A 26,342-nucleotide genomic window follows, 5' to 3' on the forward strand; every position below is an offset into this window, starting at 1 on the left:
GATTTATCTTTAACATTATTGTTGTGTTGTGCAAAAGAATATTTCTTTAATCAAATTTTCATTTTTGTGTGTTTTGGCTTTATGCAGCAATGTGGTGGAAAATGCATGGAATATGTGCCCCCGATCTTCAAAAAATTGTTATTCGTATACTTAGTCAAACATGTTCTTCATCTGGATGTGAACGAAATTGGAGTACCTTTGATCAAATTCACACTAAGAGAAGAAATAGATTAGCTCAAAAGAAACTTAATGACTTAGTGTTTGTCCATTATAATTTACGTCTGAGAGAAAAGCAATTAAAGAGAACACGACCCAATTTCTTTGGACAATATATATTTGCAAACACCAATCGATGAATGGGTCATGCAAGAAGGAGTTTTAGATGGAGATGAGGTAAAAGTTTGTTTGATATTTTAACTTGATTAAATTTTTTTAATTTAGTTTTTTGTCTTTCTCTATTGCATGTTAACTCAAATATGTCATATTTTATTGAATGAAGGATTTCTTAAGAGACTTGGAGATGGAAGTTGAAAACATTGAAGAAGCTAATCTTATTGATGATGAAGGTGGTGATGGAGTTGAAGATGAAGATGCAAGAGAAAATGCAACCACTAGTACTCCAATTCAGCCATTAATTTCTACTTCCAACTCAAGAATTGATTCAAATGAAGTTTCAAATAATAGCACTTCGCCTGTATTTGAGATTTGAGTCATTGACTCTTGACTTGAGAATTGAGATATCATATCTTGTAAAAGTGGATCAATTTTGGATGTTTGAAATTTGATTTTGTCATTGTGTTATGATAATTAACTTTATACTTGTGAACTTTGTAATTTTGTTATATGGTCATGGGTCTAGTATGGTTATTGCTGAGATGCGAAAGTTGATTGTTGACCTGCATTGGCAGATTGCTCAAGTATGATTATCTTTACTTTAGTTTTTACTCTTACTCTTGTAAGTTTTTAACTTAACTTTACTTTAGAGCTTGTTTCTATTGAAATATTGAATTATTGTTTTGCTTGGTTGTTCGATTTCTTGCTATTAGATGAGTAATTATAAGTTAGATATAGTTTTACTTGATGTTTTTTTACTTATTAATCAATTACACTAGTAATTAAGTCATTCTACAAACTTTTATATGTTTAAATGATAATTTATATAGTGTTTTCTTTTAAAATCAAAATTTAACAAAACCCTGTCCGAGTCACCGAGTTGACCCGCCGAGTCACGAGTCAATAAAGAACGAGTCGAGTTCCGAGTCACGGGTTTTAAAACCTTGGTTATTTCACATTATGTAACTAGGTTAGTTCAATAAGAATAGGTTAGTTAGATAGTTTTTTTATTTTTTTTACTAAATGCATTTTTATTGCCTTAAGGGGCTCTATGGGAATTATTCATAGAGACGTCAGGGCTGCTCCCAACGGCTATAGATATAGCTATTGGGAGCTCCCAACGTCTCTATGGGAGCTTCCAAGGCTCCCTCTCTCTTGTGTGTAGTGTATAAATAGGGACATCTTATCCTCATTTATTTAAGGCTTCTCACTAAGCATTTTTATCAATAAAATCTATATTTTTTACATTGTTTTGCAAGCCTCAATTGGCTTATTGTGTTATCCTTAAGTATATTTGTGGTTTTACACACTGTATTGTGTGTTTGTATACCCTTAGTTGGCTTGTATTTGTTTCACGCTCATCTTATTGCAATTATCCTTCTCCTCTACGTGGACGACATGATCATCACAAGAAGTGATAAACAGAGAGTTAAACACATTAAAGGGCTTTTCAAAACACATTTTTGAAATGACTGATTTTGGGTATTTTTAATATTTTCTTGGTATAGAAGTTGCTTATTCTTTTAGAGGTTATCGGATGACTCAATCTAAAGTTTCTCTAGATATTGTTGTCAGGTCTGGTATCTCAAATGATAAGAAGGTTGAACCACTTGAAAATCCAATACCATACAGACAACTTATTGGGGGCATTGTCATATCTCTCAATTACAAGACTTAATATTGTGCATGCAGTTCACACAACGAGTCAGTTTCAGCATGCTCCCACCACTGTCTATATGAGAATATTTTTGTGTATTATTAGATATATCAAAACTTTTAACTTTTGAGGACTTTTCTTGTTTACTTCTTCATCCTTAGATTTAATTGCTTATATTGATGATGACTGGGGAGGTGATCCAAATAACCGACACTCAACCACTGGTTTTTGTGTTTTTAGGTGACTCGTTGATTTTATGAAAGTGTAAGAAGCAACAGAAAGTTTCTCTCTTCAACCGAAGCAAAATATCGAGTCACGGCTACAACCACTATGGAGGTGGTCTGGCTAAGGAGATTGTTGGCTGACATAAGCGTTTAAAGTACAGGAGCATCACGACGGTGTTGTAACAATAAAAGTTTCATCTACATTGTCAATAATCGAACCTTCCACGAACGAACAAAATACATTAAGATGGACGGTCAATAGGTACGAGAGGAATACCTACATGGCACTATTGATCTTCCCTACAATACTTTCAGAATATTAATTGGCGGACTTCTTTACCAAACCTCACACTACTCCAAGATTTCACTTTTTCTTGGACAAGATGTCGGCTATTCAACCATAAGTTTAAGGAAGTGTTAAAAATGTAAATGTATATATATATATATATGTTACGTTAGTACCTAACTAGTAAATAGTAATTAGGTAAGTGTCTAACTAGGTTAGTCTTCTTTTTACCTTTTTTCCTTTTACTTTTTAGTTCCTTTTTAGCTAAAGAGACATTGGAGAGAGCCCAACGGCTCTATTGAAGTCGTTGGGACCTCTCCCAACGTCTCTCTTGGAGACCATTCTGTGTATAAATAGGGGTGAAACCCCTCTCAAATATAAGCTTCTTTCATGGGTTGAGATTAATAAAAGTATTATTTTTATTCCTTGTTCTTGTGTCATTTAGTGGGTGTTTGTGATTGAACCCATTTGTGGTTCTATGTGTGTTCATTTGGGTATTTTGGTGGAACTCTTTTGAGTGTCCACTTTTGGTGATTCAGTGAACATCTTTGGAAGAATTCATTTCCTTACAAATATTTCATGACCAAATCTCCATAAAAGAGCTAATACAATAAACTAGCGGGCATGACTGACTGCATATTTTACACTTTAATCAAATATGCCAACAAAGAAGCCAGGTTTGTGAGCACGTTTTAACAAGCACCTTATGTATCTAAGTAGCAACAACTGGGAAACAAACATACAAAGCATGGATTTTTTCAGAAGGTAAAAAAAAATATATTGTTGAGGAATACCATGTAAGGTGAGTATCTTAACAATCTTATTCTCATATGAAACACTTCGATATATCATGTATTTTCAAGAAAAAGGGAAACATTAAGGTTCATCATTTTTTGGGTAACAGAGGAACTAGCATAATATATCAGGATCATATGAATCAAGATGCTGTTCAAATTTCCTGAAATTGAATGTTTCCACTTCATCTTTTCATTTTTCGCATTTATGACCATTGTCGATAGAGTTTTTCTACAAATAGGATCGTACTGATCCTATTTATTCAACCAATATCCAAAAAACAATTCCATGCCCCCTCTCCCTCAGGCCTTCAACATTCTATAAATTGAAGATTTCCCATTTCATCTCAGCTCAAATCCCAGGAACATGGGGAAACACAAGGAAGATTATCTTGCTTGAAATAGATCTACAAGTTTAAGAAGAGATAACAGTTTTCTGAAACTTTTGAGGATTTTCATCAGAAATTTTATATTTTGCATATTTTAGTGAGACTTAAAAGCAGTACACATTTCAAAACCAAGAACATAAATTTATCCTCTTCATCTGCTGTGTTTTACGATATTCACAAATAGGAATTGGCGAAAGAGAGAGCCAAGAGCCACCAAGAGAAAACAGAAGACCTTTTGCATATCAATATTCCAAGTTATCTATAGTGTGTGACACAGTGTGCTCTTGACACTTGTTCAGCAGGGGGCACCAATGCATATTTTATTATGTACTGCAATTAAGGATTCTAAACGCTTTTCAGTTTAACTACTATGATACTCTATTTAGTTCATTTGTTTTCTTTTTCTTTTTGCAAATAATTCTACTAAAGTAGCATAGAATTGAAAATAATTGCTTCTTTTAAGTGATTGGTTTATATGTTGTTTTATTGTGTATTTTAATTTAACTAAATATGAAAATACAATTTAACTAAAGGCGGTGCACCGCTAGGTAAGGATACATCGTGGTGGAATGAGGATGTCAAATTAGCTATTAAGGTTAAAAAAAAGTGTTATAGAAATCTAAGTAAGAGTCGTGATAATGAGAATTTGAAGAAGTATATGATAGCAAAGAAGGAAGCTAAAAAAGTAGCTCGGAACGCGAGGGATAAGGTATATAAAGAGGTTTATGACAAGTTGGATACCAAAGAGGGCGAGAATGATATTTATAGGCTTGCAAAGATGAGAGATAGGAAATCGACGGATCTGGATATGGTTAGATGTATCAAAGATGAAACGCAAAGGGTTTTAGTCAAAGATGAGGAGATTAAGGAGAGATGGAAAGATTATTTTGATAAGCTATTTAATGAAAATCATGCTCAAGATCTTGGAGACTTGTCCATTCCTTTTCATGAGATGAATCGTGGCTTCATGCGCAAGATTCAAAAGAAAGAAATTGCAGAGGCTTTGAAGAAAATGAAATCAGGAAGGGCAGTTGGCCCAGATGGTATACCTATTGAGGCTTGGAAATGCTTGGGAGAGAAAGGTTTAGAATGGTTGACAAATCTTTTTAACAAGATTTGGCGGACAAATAAGATGCCTAATGAGTGGAGGAAGAGTACTTTATTGTCTCTATAAAAGAATAAGGGTGATATACAAGATTGCACAAACTATCGTGGTATAAAACTCATGAGTCATACTATGAAACTTTGGGAGAGGGTGATTGAGTCTAGGTTGAGGAAGGTTGTCATGATATCGAAAAATCAATTTGGTTTTATGCCTAGAAGATCAACTATGAAAGCTATACATCTTCTTAGACAACTTATTGAGAGAAATAGAGAGAAGAACAAAGATTTGTATATGGTTTTTATTGATTTGAAGAAGGCATACGATAGAGTACCTAGGGACGTTCTTTGGTGGACAATGATGAAGAAAGATGTTTCTCTCAAGTACATTAGTATAATTAAGGATATGTATGAAGGAGTAGTAACCAATGTCCGCACTTGTTGAGGGGTGACAACCAATTTTCCTATAACGGTTGGGTTACATCAAGGATCTGCTTTAAGCCCTTTCCTATTTGCTATAGTGATGGATGAGCTTACGAGATCAATTCAAGAAAATGTGCCGTGGTGTATGTTGTTTGCTGATGATATTGTTTTGATTGATGAGTCTAGAGTTGGGGTTAATGCTAAGTTAGAATTATGGAGACATACATTGGAAGCAAGAGGTTTTAAGTTGAGTAAGAGTAAGACATAATACATGGAATGTCGATTTAGTAAGCAACGAAATAGAGATGGGAGTGTAGTGAAGCTTGGTGAGCAAGAAATACCGGTGGATGATTCTTTCAAATATTTGGGATCTATCATTCAAAAGTATGGAGAAATTGATGGAGATGTAAATCATAGGATAAAGGTTGGGTGGATGAAATGGAAGAGTGCAACCGGAGTGTTGTGCGATCGTAGAATGCCATTGCGGTTGAAGGGAAAGTTTTATAGGACGACTATTAGGCCCGCTTTACTATATGGTACGGAATGTTGGGCTGCCAAGAGACATCATATTCAAAAAATGAGTGTAGCTGAGATGCGTATGCTGAGATGGATGTGTGGAAATACAATAAAAGATAAGATTCGGAACGAGGAGATACGTAAGAAGGTAGGCGTTGCACCCATTGAAAATAAGATGAGAGAGAATCGTTTACGGTGGTTTGGACATATTCGGCGAAGGCCTAATGATGCTCCAGTTAGAAGGATGGAGAAATGGGAAAATATATTAGTTAAAAGAGGTCGGGGTAGGCCTAGGAAGACATGGATGGAGGTGATAGGAAAAGATATGAATGCTTTGAACCTCACCGAGGACATGGCATTGGATAAAAATGATTGGAGGAGAAGGATTCATGTGGAAGACCCAGAATGATTTTCTTTTTTGGTTCATATCGCCGACCCCAAGTGTTTTGGGATGAAGGCGTAGTTGTTGTTGTTGTTGTTGATGATGAAAATACAATCTATCTAGTTCAAATAACTATGCAGCTATGCTAACAAAATCTATCTTTTTTCTTCAAATGGTTAGAATTTTTATTTTTTAAATAGGATTTATTATTTTAGAATACACTGCGATACAGCATAAGATGATTTGTCCTTCAAAGTTACGAAGTTGAAAGAACCAAGTTTTACTTTCACTAGGTTATTCATGGAGGAGTTCATCCAAGGAGTATCTATTATGAAAAGGATAAGAAAGAATGTGGGAAGCCAAAGTTTGCATTGCTAAACTTTTTTGACTAACAATGGATAAGGAGTCAACCCAAAGCAAGACACAGAACCAAATGCATGTTGAAGACAGGATGACTCCAATCAAGCAATGACAGATGTGATCCAAGTCCTATGAAGAAAATGACATTGTTAGAAAGCATTCATCAATCTGCCACAACATAGTATAACCAATGCTTGTAGTGTATGTACATATAGTGCTTGCTGAATCAGCACCAGGACACTATTGGAAACACAAATTTACAGGAGAATTTTGAGAAACCGATGTGCCCTCAAGAAAATAACAAAAAAAGCCAAAAATCTAACCACAAAAGCTGAGTTAAGATGTAGCAATATTCACATCAGCATTCATGAAATAGTTGTGACAATACTGCAATAATTTCAAGTAGGTTAAAACTTAGATCTATCTTCTCTCAGAATAATAAAAATTACAAATAGAAATACTGGTGAAAGCTTATGAGAATGTCATGAAGTTATCACAGTTATTTGCTATAATTTAAAACAGATAGCAATTGAGTGTCAACATTTTTTTACAAGTTTTAGTAAAACTTTTAAAAAATCTAGACAACTATGCAATAAATTTGATTTCTTCACCTACATATGACTGTGATATTTACTTACTGACTGATTATTATGTATGTTATATTTCATTTATGTCTAATGCAAATGTATGGACGTGAAAACACATGCACACATGCAATCAAGAATCATTGAATGGGATTACCGGATTCGGCCATTTTTGTGAAGTTTTCAATGACTTGTATACAAAGGGATACAGAACGGCAGTCAAAACGGAGTATCCATGTGACATAGGCAAGACGTGGAGGAAAAGAAGGCAATTGGCATTTATAGAAATCACAGGAAAGAAGAAAAGGAAGAAGGGAATAAGAAACTGACAAAGATGTTAAAAACAGAAAGAAAACAAATGAAAGAGAATTAAAAAGAGAGAATTCACCCCTTTCCCTGCTATAATACCATGCAAGAAATCAAGCTCTTGAGAAGAAGAAGAAGAAGACAGCGAATGGATCATCCATCACAATTCAGTTGCACACTTCATATCTAATAGTAGTTATGCTAAGGCATTAACAGCCCACAAGAAGACTTTTACTAGAAACTGTCTTTGAATTTAGTATAAAAACATAAGAGAAATGCCCTGACAGAACTTTCAGTTGAGAAACAACTTCCTCGGTCCCTCATAAAGCTGCTCTTAACAATGCAGGAATCCATGTGAAAGAGACAGTAAATGCTGCCTTGAAATGTTTTAATATCGATGAACAAGAGTAAAGAAACATTCCAGGTGCCAAAAAATAAAAAATCTTTAGACAAATATATTCTATCTTCTTACTGAAACATATGACTAATAACAAAAAATTGCTGAAGATGTAACCTGGAAGGGCAAAATATTTCCCTTTTCACGATCATAAGCAACAACTTCACAATCCAGCACAAAAGATTGCACTGAAGGCTTCTTGAATCTGAAATTTAACACAACACAATTAGGGACCCATCTCAATGGCCGCATGCACAATGCAATAACTGACAAAGAATAGCACACACACGTAAAATAATTTATATCTGTTATCAAATTCCCTAATTCCCTTTATCAGAAAACAACATACTGGTAATAGTCATATACACTTGCATACAAACGAAATTCTTGTATCCGTTGTCAGTTTTCATGCAACTTTAAAAAGGGATGGTCATGCAGTAGGTTTGTTCTATAACTCATTTTCCCTGAACTACAACAGTGTTAAACCCATGATTTTTTATTAAAGCAGTGCACACATGCTTAATGTAATCATGCTGGCTGATCTGAGACCAGCTTGCTGGATATGATTGTACACAATACAATGCAAAAACATAAGTACCGGTAATAAAGAATGCAAAATTATTATGATAAGAAAAGCATTAACATGTAGAATAAACTTTCTTTATAATTAGAAACCTTCATAAGATCCAGTGCATACTAAGCTAACCTAAGGTTAGATTGCATTGGAGGTTTATACAAAAGTTTTGGACCAGAGTTGCCAATGTACATGAAACCACCGTACCTCCATAAGATGAAAATAAATGCAAACTTTTGGAATTGGAGCTCAAACCCAACGGTCCCAACCACTTCAAATCAGTCTAGCTTATATTCACAAAATATCATCAGATAAAATAGCAGAAGTGCTTTTTGCTTTCCAAGGAGAATCAGATGCAATAAATATTCACTATTAAACTTATGCTTGGGGTTCTCCAAGACTTGGGGCATGTTTGCAACACCTGTGATTTTTTAACTTTCACAAGTTTCTTGTGATTCTAGATCACGTTTTATAACTTTCACAAAGGCATTGCAAACATGCAAAAATGCAACCCTGTGAATGTGATTCCATCTGTGAATGTTAAAGCCTCAAAACTTGTGAAAGTTGTACACAAGTTTTGATGCTTAGCTATGAATGAGAGAAAGCAGTGACATGGCATGACATGACGCATTCTCACATGATAGATTTTGACACAAGTCAAATTCACAACATAAAAGCAAACATGAGAAAGGCAATGCCTGAGAATGTGAATCACATAAATCACTTTCTCAGAGACAACCTTCACAGCTGAATAACCTGTGATTAAAACAAGCATGCCCTTAATACTGTAAGAAGATGAGATCCACAATAGAATCTTCAAATGATTCTCACCAAAGAGATCTCTCACAAGAACCGCGAAGGTTCATAAAGAATGCACACTCACAAGAACCACTAGGGTTCATACAATATACCCAAAAAAGGGTATTCAAAGCAATGGGGAAAATATAATCTTTATTCAAATGGGAAAACACCCACACAAAAGTAAGTTTACAAGGGGGGAATAGCCCCATATTTATAACATTCAAAGAGGGCCACTAGAGGGAGTCGTTGGGCTCTCAACGGCTCTATTTAGAGCCGTTGGGAGTCCAACGACTCTCTAGTACTCTTTGTTTTTTGACTTTGGTCAAAAAGTAAAGAGTCCAAATCAGATCAAAAAAAGAAACTAAAAACCTATCCTAACTAGTTTCAAACTAAAGTAAAAAGAACTAAAAGAAATTACATCAATATGTTACATTTTTAACACTCCCTCTCAAACTTACGATTGGATAACCGAAAGTTTGTTCAAGAGAAAGTGAAATCGAGGAGCTGCGAGAGGTTTGTTAAAGAAATCTGTCAATTGATATTCTGAGAAAACATAGGGGAGATCAATGGTGCCATGTAGAAATTCCTCTCGCACGTAGTAACAATCTATTTCAATATGCTTGGTGTGTTCGTGGAATGTCCGATTGCTGGCAATATAAATAGAACTTTTATTGCCGCAGCATAGCCTAAATGATCATGTACGTTCAACACCCATGTCATGAAGCAAGCGCCTTAGCCAGACTACTTCCATAGTGATTGTAGTCATTACCCTGTACTCGGCTTCAGTTGAAGGGAGAGAGACATTTTTGTTGCTTCTTGTACCTCAATGAAATCAATGATTCACCTAAAAATACACAAAAATCAGTAGTTGAGTGTTTATCATTGGGATCACATCTCCAATCTGCATCAGTATTAAATCTCAGGAGGAAGTAGCAGACAAAAAAAGTCTTCTAAAAATGAAAGTTTTAATCTATCTAATAATGTGCAAAACAGCTCTCATATGAACAGTGGTAAGAGCTTGTTGTGTGGATGGCATGCGCAATGTCGGGTCTTGTAATAGAGAGATAAGACAGTGCTCCGACAAGTTGTTTGTAAGGTGTTGGATTTTCAAGTGGTTCTCCATTATCAATTTTCATTTTGATGTTCACAACTTCAGGAGTGTCAACCTGTTTTACATCTGAGATACCAAACTTGTCAACAATATCCAAAGCAAATTTAGACCGAGTTAACAAATAGCATCTAGAAGAATAAGCAACTTCTATATCAAGAAAGAATTTTAAGAAACCTAAATCACTCATTTTGAAATATGTTTTGAGAGATTTTTTATTGTTGTCAATTCTCTGCTTATCACTTCCAGTGATGATCATGTCGTCTACATATAGAAGAAGAATGATAATACCTGCATTAGAATTCTTAACAAACAAAGTTGTGTCAATAAGGCAAGATTGAAAACCAAAATCAATCATAACTTGACTAAATTTATCATACCATGCTTTGGGGGCTTGATTAAGCCTTATTTAATCGAAGAGCTTTTCTTTTTGGAATATTGATGTCAGGAGGTGGTTCCATATATACTTTTTTAGCTAGATTTAGATTAAGAAATGCATTTTTAACATCCATTTGATATATATGTCATTTCTTCGAAGACGCTAGAGCTATCAGAATCATAATTGTAGTCATTCTAGCAAATAGAGCAAAAGTCTCTTCATAGTCTATTCCATATTCTTAGGAATAGCCCTTTGCAACTAATCGGGCTTTAAACCTTTCAAGAGTGCCATCACTCTTGGTTTAACTTTATATACTCAACGACAACCTATATGTTTTTTACCTAGTGAAATATCTTGAATAGTCCAAGTATTTGCTTTTTCTAAAGCTTCTAATTAAGTTGTCATTGCTTCGACCCATTCAGATTGTTCTTTTGTCGCATCATAGTTAGAAGGTTCTACATAGGAGTGTATTAAAGGAATATAGGCTTGATATTTTGGTGAAAAAGACTCATATGACACAAATTTTACAAGAACTTTAGACACTCTAGCAGACTTTCTAGTGGACACTTGGTCTTGTCCCTTAGTATATTTTTCAAGAGCACATGGAGTCTCTAAGTTACCTCGTCTAGAATATTGAATACAATCTGGATTATCACCAAATGATTTTGTCGTGTCATGTTGCTCTTCTTGACTCTCATCTATATCACGTTCATCAACTTTTGGAACTAAGTCCAACAGAAATGAATATTCATCTATTTCTTTAGAGTTCTCACTTTCAAAAAAACTTTCTTTTTCTAGGAATGACACATTCCTTGATATATACAATTTTTTGGTTTTGAGATCAAAGCATTTATAGCATTTTTGATGACTTGCATATCCTAAAAAGGCACACAGGATAGCACAAGGAGAAAGTTTGTCATTTTTACCAATAAAAACAAAGCATTTGCACCCAAAAACTCTTAACCTAGAGTAATCTGAGATTTGTTTAAAAAAAAATTCAACAGGTGAAATATTGCTTAATGAAGAAGATGGTATTCTATTGATAAGGTAAACAGCAGTTAAAGTAGCTTAACCCCAAAATAAAATTTGGAACTTGATGTGTGATAAGTAAAGTTCTTGTTGTTTCGATAATATGTCAATGTTTTCTTTGTGCTTAACTGTTTTATGGAGGAGTAAAAGGACATGATTTTTTATGCGTAATACCATATAGATTCAAATAATCATTAAATTCTTTTGACAAAAATTCTCCTTCTAAATCAGTGCAAAAATTTGAAATACCGCTGTTGAATTGATTTTTAACTAGATTATGAAATATTTGAAAGTATGAGAAAACTTCAAATTTATGTTTGAGAACATAAATCCAAATATGTCTTGAGTAATACAACAACAACAACTACGCCTTCATCCCAAAACAATTGGGGTCGGCGATATGAACCAACAAAGAAAATCATTCTGGGTCTTCCACATGAATCCTTCTCCTCCATTCATTTCTATCCAATGCCATGTCCTCGGTGAGGTTCAAAGCATTCATATCCTTTCCTATCACCTCCATCCATGTCTTCCTAGGCCTACCCCGACCTCTTTTAACTAATATATTTTCTCATTTCTCCATCCTTCTAACTGGAGCATCATTAGGCCTTCGCCGAATATGTCCAAACCACCGTAAACGATTCTCTCTCATCTTATTTTCAATGGGTGCAACGCCTACCTTTTTACGTATCTCCTCGTTCCGAATCTTATCTTTTATTGTATTTCCACACATCCATCTCAGCATACGAATCTCAGCTACACTCATTTTTTGAATATGATGTCTCTTGGCAGCCCAACATTCTGTACCATATAGTAAAGCGGGCCTAATAGTCGTCCTATAAAACTTTCCCTTCAACCGCAATGGCATTCTACGATCGCACAACACTCCAGTTGCACTCTTTCATTTCATCCACCCAACCTTTAGCCTATGATTTACATCTCCATCAATTTCTCCATACTTTTGAATGATAGATCCCAAATATTTGAAAGAATCATCCACCGGTATTTCTTGCTCACCAAGCTTCACTACACTCCCATCTCTATTTCGTTGCTTACTAAATCGACATTCCATGTATTATGTCTTACTCTTACTCAACTTAAAACCTCTTGCTTCCAATGTATGTCTCCATAATTCTAACTTAGCATTAACCCCAACTCTAGACTCATCAATCAAAACAATATCATCAGCAAACAACATACACCACGGCACATTTTCTTGAATTGATCTCGTAAGCTTATCCATCACTATAGCAAATAGGAAAGGGCTTAAAGCAGATCCTTGATGTAACCCAACCGTTATAGGAAAATTGGTTGTCACCCCTCCACAAGTGCGGACATTGGTTACTACTCCTTCATACATTTCTTTAATTATACTAATGTAATTGAGAGAAACACCTTTCTTCATCATTGTCCACCAGAGAACGTCCCTAGGTACTCTATCGTAAGCCTTCTCCAAATCAATAAAAACCATATGCAAATCTTTGTTTTTCTCTCTATTTCTCTCAATAAGTTGTCTAAGAAGATGTATAGCTTCCATAGTAGATCTTCCAGGCATAAAACCAAATTGATTCTCCAATATCATGACAACCTTCCTCAACCTAGACTCAATCACCCTCTCCCAAAGTTTCATAGTATGACTCATGAGTTTTATACCACGATAGTTTGTGCAATCTTGAATATCACCCTTATTCGTATATAGAGGCACCAAAGTACTCTTCCTCCACTCATTAGGCATCTTATTTGTCCGCCAAATCTTGTTAAAAAGATTTGTCAACCATTCTAAACCTTTCTCTCCCAAGCATTTCCAAGCCTCGATAGGTATACCATCTGGGCCAACAGCCCTTCTTGATTTCATTTTCTTCAAAGCCTCTGCAATTTCTTTCTTTTGAATCTTGCGCATGAAGTCACGATTCATCTCATGAAAAGGAATGGAAAAGTCTCCAAGATCCTGAGCATGACTTTCATTAAATAGCTTATCAAAATAATCTTTCCATCTCTCCTTAATCTCCTCATCTTTGACTAAAACCCTTTGTGTTTCATCTTTGATACATTTAACCATACCCAGATCCCTCGATTTCCTATCTCTCATTTTTGCAATCCTATAAATATCCTTCTCACCCTCTTTGGTATCCAACTTGTCATAAACCTCCTTATATACCTTATCTCTCGCGTTCCGAACTACTTTTTTAGCTTCCTTTTTTGTTGTCATATACTTCTCCAAATTCTCATTATCACGACTTTTACTTAAATTTCTATAACACTCTCTTTTAATCTTAATAGCTAATTTGACATCCTCGTTCCACCACGATGTATCCTTACCTAGCGGTGCACCGCCTTTAGAGTTTAGACTCACCCAATACCTCCTTAGCCACCTTTCTCATGCCACCCGCTATCTTATTCCACATAGATTCTGAATCCTCCTCGAGACACCAATCAACTTCCTTAACTACCCGCTCTACAAACATTTCTTGTTTAGCTCCTTTCAGTGCCCACTACTTAATTCTAGGATCTATCTTATGTCTATCCCTTTTGCGGCATTGTCTAATTCTAAGATCTAAAATTAAGACTCTATGTTGTGTAGCTACACTTTCTCCCGGTATAACCTTACAATCGATGCAACAACCCCTATCTCTCTTTCTAAATAGGAAAAAATCTATCTGACTCGTATTAACCCCACTTTTAAATGTTACTAGGTGAGACTCCCTCTTCCTAAACCAAGTGTTTGCTAAGATCATATCATAGGACAAACCAAAATCTAAAATCCTTTCTCCACTATCGTTTCTTTCTCCTATACCATAGCCTCCATGGATACTCTCAAATCCATCCCTACTAATGCCTACATGCCCATTAAGGTCACCGCCGATGAAAAGCCTTTCTCCATAAGATATCCCTTGTACTACTCCATCTAAATCTTCCCAAAATTGACGCTTAGTGGAATCATCTAAACCTACTTGAGGTGCATAAACACTAATAATATTAATAATATCCGTACCTAATACTAATTTAATAAGTAAAATTCTATCACCGTTCCTACGGACCTCAACTACATTATCTATAAACTCACGACTCATAACAATCCCTACTCCATTCCTATTCCTATTTATTCCTGTATACCGAATCTTATATCCCCAAGGTTCTATCACTTTTGCTTTCTCACCTACCCATTTGGTCTCTTGTAGACATAAAATATCAATCTTTCTCCTACACATAACATCTACTAACTCTACCAACTTACCAGTTAAAGACCCTATGTTCTTGAGTAATCATTTACAAAAATTAATACATAAAGCCACCATTTGAAATAACCGGTGCGAGACCCCATACATCCAAATGTATTAACTCAAGTGGGCGTGAAGCGACAAAGGTTCTTTCTTGAAAAGGTAATCTTTTCATTTTTACAAGAATACATTTTTTATATGTAAAAGTTTCGAAATTACAAAAATTTCCCATCTTTGAAAAAAATTGGATCTTGGATACACTAGGATGGCCAAGTCTCTTGTGTCATAGATCTAAGTCAACCTTTTGAACATTACAACACAATGTCTTCTTGGATATTTCCAAAAAAAATCCATGTAGGACAAGCCTCCTTCTCTACAGTCTTCCCCAATCAGCTTCCCTGACTGGTGATCCTGCACTCGACATCCACGAGAGGAGAAAGAAACATTACATCCATGGTTAGACAATTGTGAGACACAAACAAAAGATTTAGGTTGAGCTTAAGAATATATCCAACTTGTGGAATGCAAAATCTTTTTGAGTTTTGAAAACCTTTTTCAAAATTTTCTATTCCTTTGATTTCAAGGGATGTTTCATTAGCAGTAAAAACATTTGATCCATTTGAGTTATAACATTCGAATAACATATCAATGTTTGGTGTCATGTGAAAGAAAGCACCAGAGTCAAGGAGCCGAAGAGATTTACCAGGGTCGAAGATGCCAACAGAAGATACGGTGGCTCCAATGGATGAAGATGCACCCTTGAGCAGAGGTTGAAGTGCTTCCACCAATTGCGATCAAGACATGATTCTGATGGATGGTTCACTTTAGTCTTGAGGAGGTCCGACAGAGGCAACCTTCTTTTCATATGGTTTCTTCAACTTCGGACAATAAGTTTTTACCACTGTTGTGAAAAGCGTTGAGGCGTAGCAAGGCGCTCCACCAAAATCTGAAATGAGGCGTAAGGCGTAAGCCTCAAATTTTTTTTTTTAAATCATAATTTTTACATTAAAATATAATATATAAGAGTCTATTCTTAGTATTTTTACTATGTTGAACACATCCATGGAATCATATTTGGCCAACACGACCTTCGTCGCATGAGCTTCAACTAAGGGGTTTGGAACCAACAAAGGATAGCAAACATTTTCCCTCATGTATATATTTCATTTGTGCCTGGACTTGGACATGGACCCGATTAACTTATATCTGGTTGGACCTTGGATCCATTATAAACCAGACCCGCTTAACTGGATAGTCTAATAAGGGGAGCAGATCGGGTCATGCTGAACATGAGCGTTTTTGCTCATGCTGACATCGTGGCCATCCTATTTGCATTTTAAAAAGCTCAAAAGTCAACAAAACCACGTGGCATTCATCCAAAATGCAAACAGACGGCCATGATGTCCGTCTGCCCCCCTTTCCTGTGGACCGCAACGTCTCCATCACCATAACTCATGGTTATGTACGCTTTCTTCCTCTGACTGAAAATTTTATAAACAGATTTTGTTAGCAATCCGAAGGCCTCCAAAGCAAGATAAAAAAAGGAAGAAAGTTTTTTTTCCTTCTCTCCGTTGCTCGGTTCGCATGAAGAAGGTCGGGAGTCGGTGAAGGAAATGGAGGGAATCGGCGATCGCTCTTTCTCCATACTCTTCTTTGCTTCCTTCATCCTCCTCCTCTTCCTCTTCGCGGCGGATTCCCCGAAAAATTTTGGGTCTGAGGCCGCGAAACTTCCTGACGATGAAGGTAAGAGTTTCGCTCCCTCTTTTTTTTTTTCTTATTTTTTCTTCTAATTTTGAGGTGAAGCTATCGCCTAGAACCGTATATCGTTCCCTACACTCGAAATGATGAGGCCATTGCCGATGTTTCCTATGGTGTCGATGTTTCGGAGCTCGCTGATGCAGTAGATTTGGATAGCGACCCCATTTGACCAAAACAAGGTGAGGCGCGTACGCCTCACCTTGAAGCGTGCCTCGCCCTGAGGCGTACGCCTCAGGGCTTATGAGGCCTGCGTCTCAGGGCTTATGTGCCTTATGCCTGCGCCTCAAGGCACAAAGCCCCTCGCCTTGAGGCGAGGCACGCTTTTTGCGCCTTGAGGCGCGCTTTTAATAACACGAGTTTTTACATGTCCCGGTTCCCGACAATAATAACAAATTACTTTTCTTTTTTCAAACTCATTTCCATTTCTCTCATCATTTGTCCTCCCATAATGTATGAACATGGTTTTCCGGTATAGATACGATTAGAACAAAGTCATCATCACTCTTGGCGATTCTATTCTTGAGCCTATTATCCTCCATGCTCAATTCATCTATTGTGTCTTCTATTGAGGGAACATTCCCTCAATAAAGAATAATGGACTTGATAGATTCAAACTTCGATCTTAGTCCATTAACAAGTTAGAAAAAGGGATCCACATTTATTTGATTTTGGCGGAGTTCTATGTCTTGTGGGCAATGTCACTTTGACTCAAGAAGAGCCAACTATTCTCATAATTCGGACAAGCTATTGTAGTATTCTCTAATACTTTTGTCCCCTTATAACCATATTCCAAACTTAATTTTATAAATTGCACACATGTGCAACATCTTTAAGATAATACATTCTCTTAGGATAGTCTCACGCATCATTGGTATGTTCAAATTTTGCAAGACTTGAACACTTCTTGATATCCACGCTACTTATGAGCTATGTCACATGGATGCGGGTGCGGGTGCGACACTTTCAATCAAAAAACTTGGGTGCGAGGGTGCGGCAAAATATATATATATATATATATATATATATATATATATATATATATATATATATATATATAATTTTTAAGTTTTAAAAGTTAACAGTAACACTAATGAAATAAAAAACAATTATCAGCAAATCAATTCATCATCATGCATGCAATAAATCAAATTAACAATCTACAATTCTATTCTACGTCATAAAAACCAACATAATCAAGAGTCTATTGGTTTTAAATTCAAGTGTGAAGCTTCAACTGTTCAACGTGAATTCAAATCTAATGGCTAATTGGATGATCCTCACTTTATCAAATCTGAGTACACAGATTCGGGTTTGGTTTGGATATCTGACCCAAATCCGAACCATTGACATGCATACTCCCAAGTATGATAACTATTCATGCATATGAATTCCACAAATGCTTAGCCTTAGCCAATGCATACTCTAGGATCAATGGCACCTTTGCGTGCTCAATAGAGATGGTACATAGATGAAACTGCAACCGAACATCTGATTACTGCTTTCTAGAATTAGCTTAGCATGCTGGAGCTATGCTTGAAGGAGATAGAACAACAAAAGCCATCTATAAATTAGTGATGAAGAGAGCATTCTTAGCTGTAGTACTGCAAATAACAAGTATAACATGAACTGTCAATGCAAGGCAGCGTCCCCCTGCGGATTATGTCCGGCAGAACTGTCTCTATTCCGGTAAAACTAGCAGCTCAGCAGCTGATTCTAATGTGCCTTCCTAGTTGCCCAAGGATAATGGCACTGTATACAATATGTAACAGCATAGTGTAACAGCGTAGTGTATGAGAAAGCAACCTTGAAATCATTGGGAGCACTTCATAAACGCACAGAAAATGGGAGGAAGAGTAAGGTTGCAGAGAGAGGGAAAGGGAGGGCAGGATAGAGGGGTTTGGGAGAGGGAAAGGGAGGGTTGGGTAGAGAGGGAAAGAGAGAGAGGGATTTTGAGAGAGGGTTGCAGAGAGAGGAAAAGATAGGGTGGGAGAGAGAGCAATAGCGAGAGAAAGAGCAATAGTGAGAGACAGAGAGATTGAGAGTGAGAAACGGTGAGAAGAGAGACAAAGCGAATGAGAAAGAGTACATGAGGAGGAGAGGTCCAACGGAGAGGTCGGCGGCGGCATCGGCGGCGGGGTCCGACAGAGAGGTCGTCGTTGGCTTTGGCTTCAGGAGGAGAGGAAGGGAGGATTAGGGCAAAAAAAAATTGCCCTAATCCTCCCCTCCGTAACCCATTTCATCGGGCAGAAAAAAAAATTAAGTTTAAAAACTAGACAAAAATGACCCTAGGTGTGTTGACCACACTTAAGGTCAGGTTGACCGCACCGGGTGCCGCACCCGCATGCACACCCATGTCACGTCGCGTCGATACGGGTGCAGCACCTGGTTGGCCAAATCCCTCTCACTTAGCTTATGAACCAAGAGATAATCTTGGAGTGTCCCATTCTCCATTCCTTTCACTTTTTCTCGTAAGTGGTAATGGTTTGTCTTTTCTACTTCCATAAGAGGTATTTCCTTCTCACCTTCAATCTTTGTGAGAATTAGCTTAGGTTTTAAATCGGTCTCATCCACCGATCTTCATAATCTTTTTTCCCATATAAGGTGTTTCATAATTGAAGCTCATGTAACATAGTTTGAATCGTTGGGTTTAATGGTGACATTATCATTGTCGTCCATTTTACAAGGTTTGAAAGAAATAATAAAGAGAAGAAATAATGTGAGTAATAAAGAGATTTAGAGAAGGGAGAATATGTATTCCATCAGCGGTGGTAGGTACAAATGCTCCTCCAAGCTTTTGCACAATCACACTTTCACATAAACTTGAAGAAGAACGTCACTTTTTTCCAAGCTTGAGTGGCACGCTTCCCAATGCAGCAAAAATGGCTTGATCACAACCGAGCTCTGATACCATATAAGAAGATGAGACCCACAATCGAATCTTCATATGATTCTCACCAAAGAGATCTCTCACAAGAACCACGAAGGTTCAAAAAGAATGCACACTCACAAAAACCACTAGGGTTCATACAATATACCCAAAAAAGGGGTATTCAAAGCAATGGGAAAAATATAATCTTTATTCAAACGGGAAAACACCCACACAAAAGTAAGTTTAAAAGGGGGGAATAGCCCCATATATATAACATTCAAAGAGGGCCACTAGAGGGAGTCGTTGGGCTCCCAACGGCTCTAAATAGAGCCATTGGGAGTTCAACCACTCTCTAGTACTTTTTGCTTTTTGACTTTGGTCAAAAAGTAAAAAGTCCAAATTGGTCCAAAAAAATAAACTAAAAACCTATCCTAACTAGTTTCTAACTAAAATGCATAACTAAAGTAAAAAGAACTAAAAGAAATTACATCAATATGTTACATTTTTTAACAAATCCGTCATATCTAAGAGATGACTGCAGTTAAATATGAATTTAAGAAATTTATAAGATGAAGAGAAGACGCTACAAACCAACATCTTGATCAATTTCTAGCTTCAAAGAGCACAGAAAATTTCTCTGAAGGATCTTCAAAGTCAGAACAAATTTATAATGAGGCATCATATTAACACCAAGAAAATGAAATCATCATAAATGCAAACACAAAAAATTAATAAATACATATCCAATTTGCAGTGTTGCTTTGTGAAAAGATCAAGTGAAATAGCATAAAGCAGAAAGCAGGAAGGAACCAACATTATGAAAGACAATAACAGCAAGCTACAGAAAAGAAAGAGATGCAAATACATATGTGATAGATTAGCTCAAGGCCCAACTCACAGAGAAATTGCAACTGATAGAAAGCATTTGCACAACAAAATTCATTCTTTAAACTGATAATTCTACCTTGTAGTTGAAGCAAGAACATCAGGGAACTTTTCAGTGTTCCTTTCAGCATTTCTACTATAGATCTCAACTTTTCCATCATCCATATAATGTATCTACATCAAAGATCATAGAAATCAGAAGTCAACATGGACATATTCAAAGAGAAGAATCTGGAAGGATGAAAGAAGATTAGGTTACCTGGGCACGCTCACCATCATACTTATATTCACAAGTGAATTCAGTGTCCTGGAACTTGTCCAGAATTTCTGATACTCCCTTGGTAGGTTTAGCTAACATGGGCCCAACAGGCACACCCAAGGAAAAGCTACATGCCTCCAAGATCTTCCTCACACCAACCGTGAGGAGTGCAGAGACAATTCTATCATATATAGGGAGAACTGAGTACACTTGTTTAACTGTTCTAGCAGCCTGAAAATGCATTACAAATTATATTACCACAACTAAATGCAAAGCAGACTTATAAATTTGAGTTATATGTACTGCAAGTTATATCACCATAATCAAATGTGAAAGACTTGTAAAGACAGCAGCAGTAAACAATGAGTGTACTAGTAATAGCAAACCATGAGATTTTTTAAGAGAAACCACCATATAAGAAGCTTCTAACAATCACAGTGACAGTAAGCGCTCACAAAGACTAACAAGTGAATCATGCATTGCTTGCTGATCTACCTCTTCCAGACGGGACTGAATTTGTGATGATGGAACTGGAGGAATTTCAGAATAGACTGCAGCTTGTCCCAAGGCAACCAAAACAGTCTGCTCAGCCAAACCAATCCGCATCTTTGACTACATAGGTGCACCAAAAGTTCAGAAAATCTTTGAACATTTTAGAAATAAAGGTTGAAAATTGAAGCCAAACCTGCAATAGACGGACAAGATACTGAGGTTCACAATCGGTTGCAGCCACCAGAAGGTTTCTTATACGGATTCTTTTTTTGTCTTGACTTTCCTTTCCCGATTCCTAGTCACATTCATAAACAGGCAGGAAAACCAGCTAGGATAAGACAAAGAGAAAGAAATTTAGGATGTTTATTTATGAACCAAACAATATAAGAATTTCTAGCATCGTCTCTCCTCCTTTGCTCAACAATGTTAGATAGAACTTGGCAAAACCATTGACTAGTTCATCCATTCTTTCAATGCAAATGGCACAGCTGGACTTTGGAGAGACATAGATGAAGAAGCTCAGTGAATCAAAAGCTCAAATTCCAAAAGCAAACATTATAAAAGTTAAGAAATTTTGCAAAAACAAGAGACACCAAATGCATTTATTTTCTAGATGTACGAGATGTAGACTCAGTCATAAGTATGAAATGGAATGACAGATGTTCAAAATCCAACCACAGAAAAGAATGGTTTTCACTTTTCAGAAATAGTGATGCATGATACCACTAATACAGATCAAACAGAATAGATCCATGAACACTCCAATAAGGACCAACAAAATCAGTAAAAAATGTGCCATGGGCATAAACTATAAAACTGCCTGTTGGTTGCCAACCATAGTCGCCAATATCAGTGTTAAAAACATCTTGGGAGCAGTAAATTCTTGGGATAAATATCAAGAAAATACAGGCAGAAAAAGGAAATTTTGAGGGGGGGGAAATCAAGCAGATAATATTTATTAGAGTTCAAAGAATGCACTATTACAGAGAAATAGAAAGACACCAATAACATGAGAATACATGTAATCAGACTGAATCTAATGAAAAGAAAAAAGAAAATAACATGACACTATCCTGAGTTTTTCTGATAACTGAGACTTTCATGATATCAATTATCAACACAATATTATTGTGGGATTTCAATATGAAGATATTTTGAAATACTGTGATGGTTTCCCTTCAAATTCATTGGCTCTTGTTATTGGTCAGCGAGATCAAATGGAAATTTGAATGTGCTATATGAATTAAGTTGACATATTGTGTCAAATCTTCATGCAGTCATGCTCTCAAGGCGCTAGGTATCCAGTTACTCAGTCCTAATATGGACTCAAAAGGTCGATGTTAAGATACAAACACCCTCAACAATGCACTTATGAAAGCTCACCAGATTACCCTAATCCACTTTAGTAAGACTCATATAATTGAGAAGATTAAATCGTTGCATACACCATTTCCCAATCTTTAAACTTTGTACACACTGTTTATCCAACTCAAGATTTCAACTTTCCCAGATAATCACATTAACCAACCTAAGTCATGTATCCAGATTCAATAAATAGAAAAAGTCGAGCAACACTACAGCAAAATTCAGTCCAAGCAACAGTCTACTCTCAGTAACTAAAATAGCATACTATATGAAGGCAGCACAGTCATAGCCTAGTTAAAATATGCAAACATGCACAGGCATATTGAATTTTATGTTACATGAATTACTAAAAGAATGGATGCAAGGCACACCTCTGCAATGTCACGGAAAGTCTTCAAAACATTAATTACTGTGAGTGGGTCAGGCTTTTTCATCAACCCTTGAGTCCGACGGCTTGCTTTTGCAACAAGCCCTAGGTCCCCCAATGTCTGGCAAATACAAGTGCATTAGGATGACAAAAGTATCCAAGAGTATTCAAAGTCTTAACGATATGTTTGTACCACTCATAACTTACCAAAGCAAGGTTCAGATAGACTACTAACTACATTATGACCAGTTTATGGGTACTAGTCCTTGTTATTTTCTGTGCAAAATGACCAATTGCACTACAGATTTCAAAGATAAAGAAGCATTCCATTATTGTTTTGCAAGCACAAACTCCATTTATGCACTCAAAGCAGAAACATGCTCAACCATCCGATCAATTAGGAAAACATATCAAATCACAAATTTTAAATGGAAGTTTTCATTGCCCAATCTTTGGAAGCATGATAGGGCCCAATCAGTTTACTACACTGCCATCAGCAGGTATGAAAAGTATACAACTGTGGACACTATTGGATGAATAAGGAAAAACCATGTGTATCTAAGTTTCCAGTTCTACCATAAATACAAAACTTGTTTTCCACCTAGATATCATCCTGCTCATTCTCACCCACTACAACCTTCCTTCAAAATGCACAAAAGCAGACACAAGGCCATCAAGTCATCCGATGTATAATGCAGAATCTTAGATCTGTTCAACTGCGATGAGCTAGAAGTTGGATCCATTTGTCAAAATGATGTGTTGGATGTAAGATCGAAACAAAAGTGTGCAACGTTCAATTCAGTTGAGGAATGTTACATCCAGTGAGCCTGGGTGGATTTGTTTTACACGTGCCAGCAACCAGTGCACATGTACAGGTATGACGTTTCATGTTTATTCCAAATCCTCAGCATAAAGGTCAACCAATGTGTTAGATCTCACATTGATGCTAATTTTCTAGAAAAACATAATTTCTACCCAATCGTTTCTTGCTAAAGAAAATAATAGAACCATGAAACTTTGTGAACAGTGCTTCTTCCGCTTTATCATTAAATGAATCCAGGTTGAAGCAGTGCTTTCTGCAGCTCATGGCAAGATTTTAGGAGAGAGGATCAGGTCCAAGGAGCCTTGGACAGAAAACTGCCCAAGACTCCTTGGATGCCATTGATCGTGGAGATGAACGACACCAAAGACTCATCTAAAAGGATGGTCTTTACCTAGAAGGGCCCCACAAAAATTTGCGATGCCATTCACTTTGCTGATGAACGGCACTATTGACGCAAAAATAGACAGGTAAACATCGTCCAAAACAAGGGGCATTGAGTAGGTTCTGGGTGCCGTTCATTTTCAAATGAATGGCATCCAGGTGCCTTGGACGGTGTTTCCGTCCAAGGCTCCTTGGACCTGAAACGCTCTCAGATTGTAGTGGTAGGATAAGACATCAGATAGACATTCATAATTTTTATGTCAAAAAAAAGAAGAAGGCATGGTATAGATAAGTTTTTTCCAACACTATTGAAGCAGTTTGGTATTATAAACGTAATGGAACACATTTTCTTGTCGCACGATATCAAAAAGAACCAATGGATAAAAAACTGTAAGAAAGAAAATTCACATTCTACGCGCAAATGGAACACATTCTCTTTTCTTCTTTTTCATAGCACACTTGCAGCACTACTGGAGTTGCAGGATTACGTCTGTTTTGCTTTATGGAACTAAAATTCCAACAGCGCACAACTCTGGTGTTTCGACTAAGTCGATATCTGGGAATTGCTTTCCGCATATTCTGAAAGTACTCAAATTCCAGGTTTCAAGAAACCCGAAATCAGGGACTATGTGAAAAAACATAATCCACCGACAACCAAATTTTGAAGGTTTTAATGTTATGGGAGTAAAAACTCCGAAAAGATTCAGTGTCATGGAAGTAAAAACTCCAACAAGATTCAGAGCCGATATACCCAAACTCACGCTAATGAATCATGTGAATTACACGCGTGAGAAAGCGAAGCAAAATTATCGTCATCCAAGTATTATAATCGAGAAGGACAGCATGACATACCTAAAACGAAATAAAACAAGAAGTAATAGATGCAGAAATCGACTTCACAATTACCTTCAACTGTGTTTTCACATGCGCCTCATTCCTCCCACAAGCTTCAGCAAGAACCTTGATAATGGCCGCATCTCCGATACCGAGCTCGATGCCTTTATGCGCAGGCGCGATTTTGTTCGCGGAGAGATACACAACGGCAAGCAAATCATCCGGTGTGGTAGCGATCACCGTCCGGAACACATTGCACATGATATCGGTGATGGCAATCCGTCCCGATTCGTTCGCAATCAGATCAAGCGCACGCGCAAGGAAGAGGAACGGGACGTGCTCGCCTTCCTTCCAGAACGCAGCCGATTTTGGCTTGAACTCGGCCGGCTTCTTCGTCAATTTCCGGATCTTCTTGTTGAGATTGAATCCCTTGCTGTGGCTGCCGCCGCCGCCTCCCAGGCCGGAGTCGGGCTTCGAGGGCTCGTCCGAGCTCTCGGAGTCCTTCTTGGGGGTATCCTCGGCGATCTTCGCGCGCTTCGGAGGAGGCTGGGCCTTCTTGGCGGCGTTGGCGCGGGCGGCGGCCATGAGAACGTCGGCGACTGTGCGGCCGGACATCGAGGAGAACGGACTGTTACGGTTAGCGTTAGGGTTAGGGTTTAGGCATGAATATGGGAATCTTGCGAAGGATGATTTGGAGAAGGAGGAGGAGGCGACGCTCAGGAAGGGCGAGAGAGGCAAATGCCTCAACATCAACGCTTATAATATGAGAGGGAGAGCTTATTTTTTCTTCTTCTTCCTTCTTTCATTCTTTTCTTTTGGTACGGATTGGCGGAATGGCGGGAAGGACGTTTTCTTAAGGCGGTGAACCGGCGATTTCCGAATCGGAGTTGGAATTCGCCTCCGAGACGCGTCCAGCTCCGATTTACATGTGTAGGGATTGGCCGGAAAACGGGTAGGGCGGCTTATACGACCCATATCCGTTTTTTCCCATGTTTGTGGACCCTGGTAAATAAACAAGCTGAAGGAAACCAACAGGGCATGTTCGGGCTTGGCTTGTTTACCAGTGAATTGAGGGTCTTGAATTAGCTCATGTTCATGTTCATGTTCATGTTCATGTTCATGTTCATGTTCATGTTCAGCAAAGCTGAGCTCAAGCTTGCCTCCTCTCCTCTTTGAAAGAGGTGTGCCAAACACGAACTGTGTAAAACCACCTGACAATGTCTGATCGCAAGATAATGAAAAAAATAAAAGAGGAGATAACCGAGGGAAGTTATCTCATCTCAATTATTAGAACTCCCGGTGAGTGGGAGAAAGTTACCGAAACATGCCATCGGGTAGGTACACCCTTCTCCATGTTCGTCCTCTACATCTTTTTCCTTTTTTTTAGAAGGTCGGCAATCTTGGCTATCGACACGTTGCAGAAAAAAAAATAGTCAACAAAATCACCA

General features: G+C 37.3%; 1 protein-coding gene across 5 annotated transcripts in view; it reads right to left on the bottom strand.

Annotated features, from left to right (window-relative positions):
• LIG1 (DNA ligase 1) overlaps positions 1-25,607 on the bottom strand; it is a 60,111-nt gene extending 34,504 nt beyond the window's left edge. For all 5 annotated transcript variants that reach the window (XM_089995839.1, XM_089995842.1, XM_089995843.1 and 2 more), the window contains exons 1-7: positions 24,967-25,607; positions 22,861-22,977; positions 21,318-21,419; positions 21,128-21,244; positions 20,633-20,863; positions 20,453-20,547; positions 7,870-7,957 (exon numbers count right to left, since the gene is read on the bottom strand). In XM_089995839.1, coding sequence (XP_089851965.1) covers positions 7,870-7,957; positions 20,453-20,547; positions 20,633-20,863; positions 21,128-21,244; positions 21,318-21,419; positions 22,861-22,977; positions 24,967-25,509 — 1,293 coding nt within the window. In that variant the 5' untranslated portion in view covers positions 25,510-25,607. The remainder of the gene's footprint in view (positions 1-7,869; positions 7,958-20,452; positions 20,548-20,632; positions 20,864-21,127; positions 21,245-21,317; positions 21,420-22,860; positions 22,978-24,966) is intronic.
• Between the last annotated feature and the right edge of the window lie 735 nt (positions 25,608-26,342).

The sequence above is a fragment of the Nuphar pumila genome, chromosome 2, assembly GCF_984573655.1.
Source record: "Nuphar pumila chromosome 2, dmNupPumi1.hap1.1, whole genome shotgun sequence".
NCBI lineage: Eukaryota > Viridiplantae > Streptophyta > Magnoliopsida > Nymphaeales > Nymphaeaceae > Nuphar > Nuphar pumila.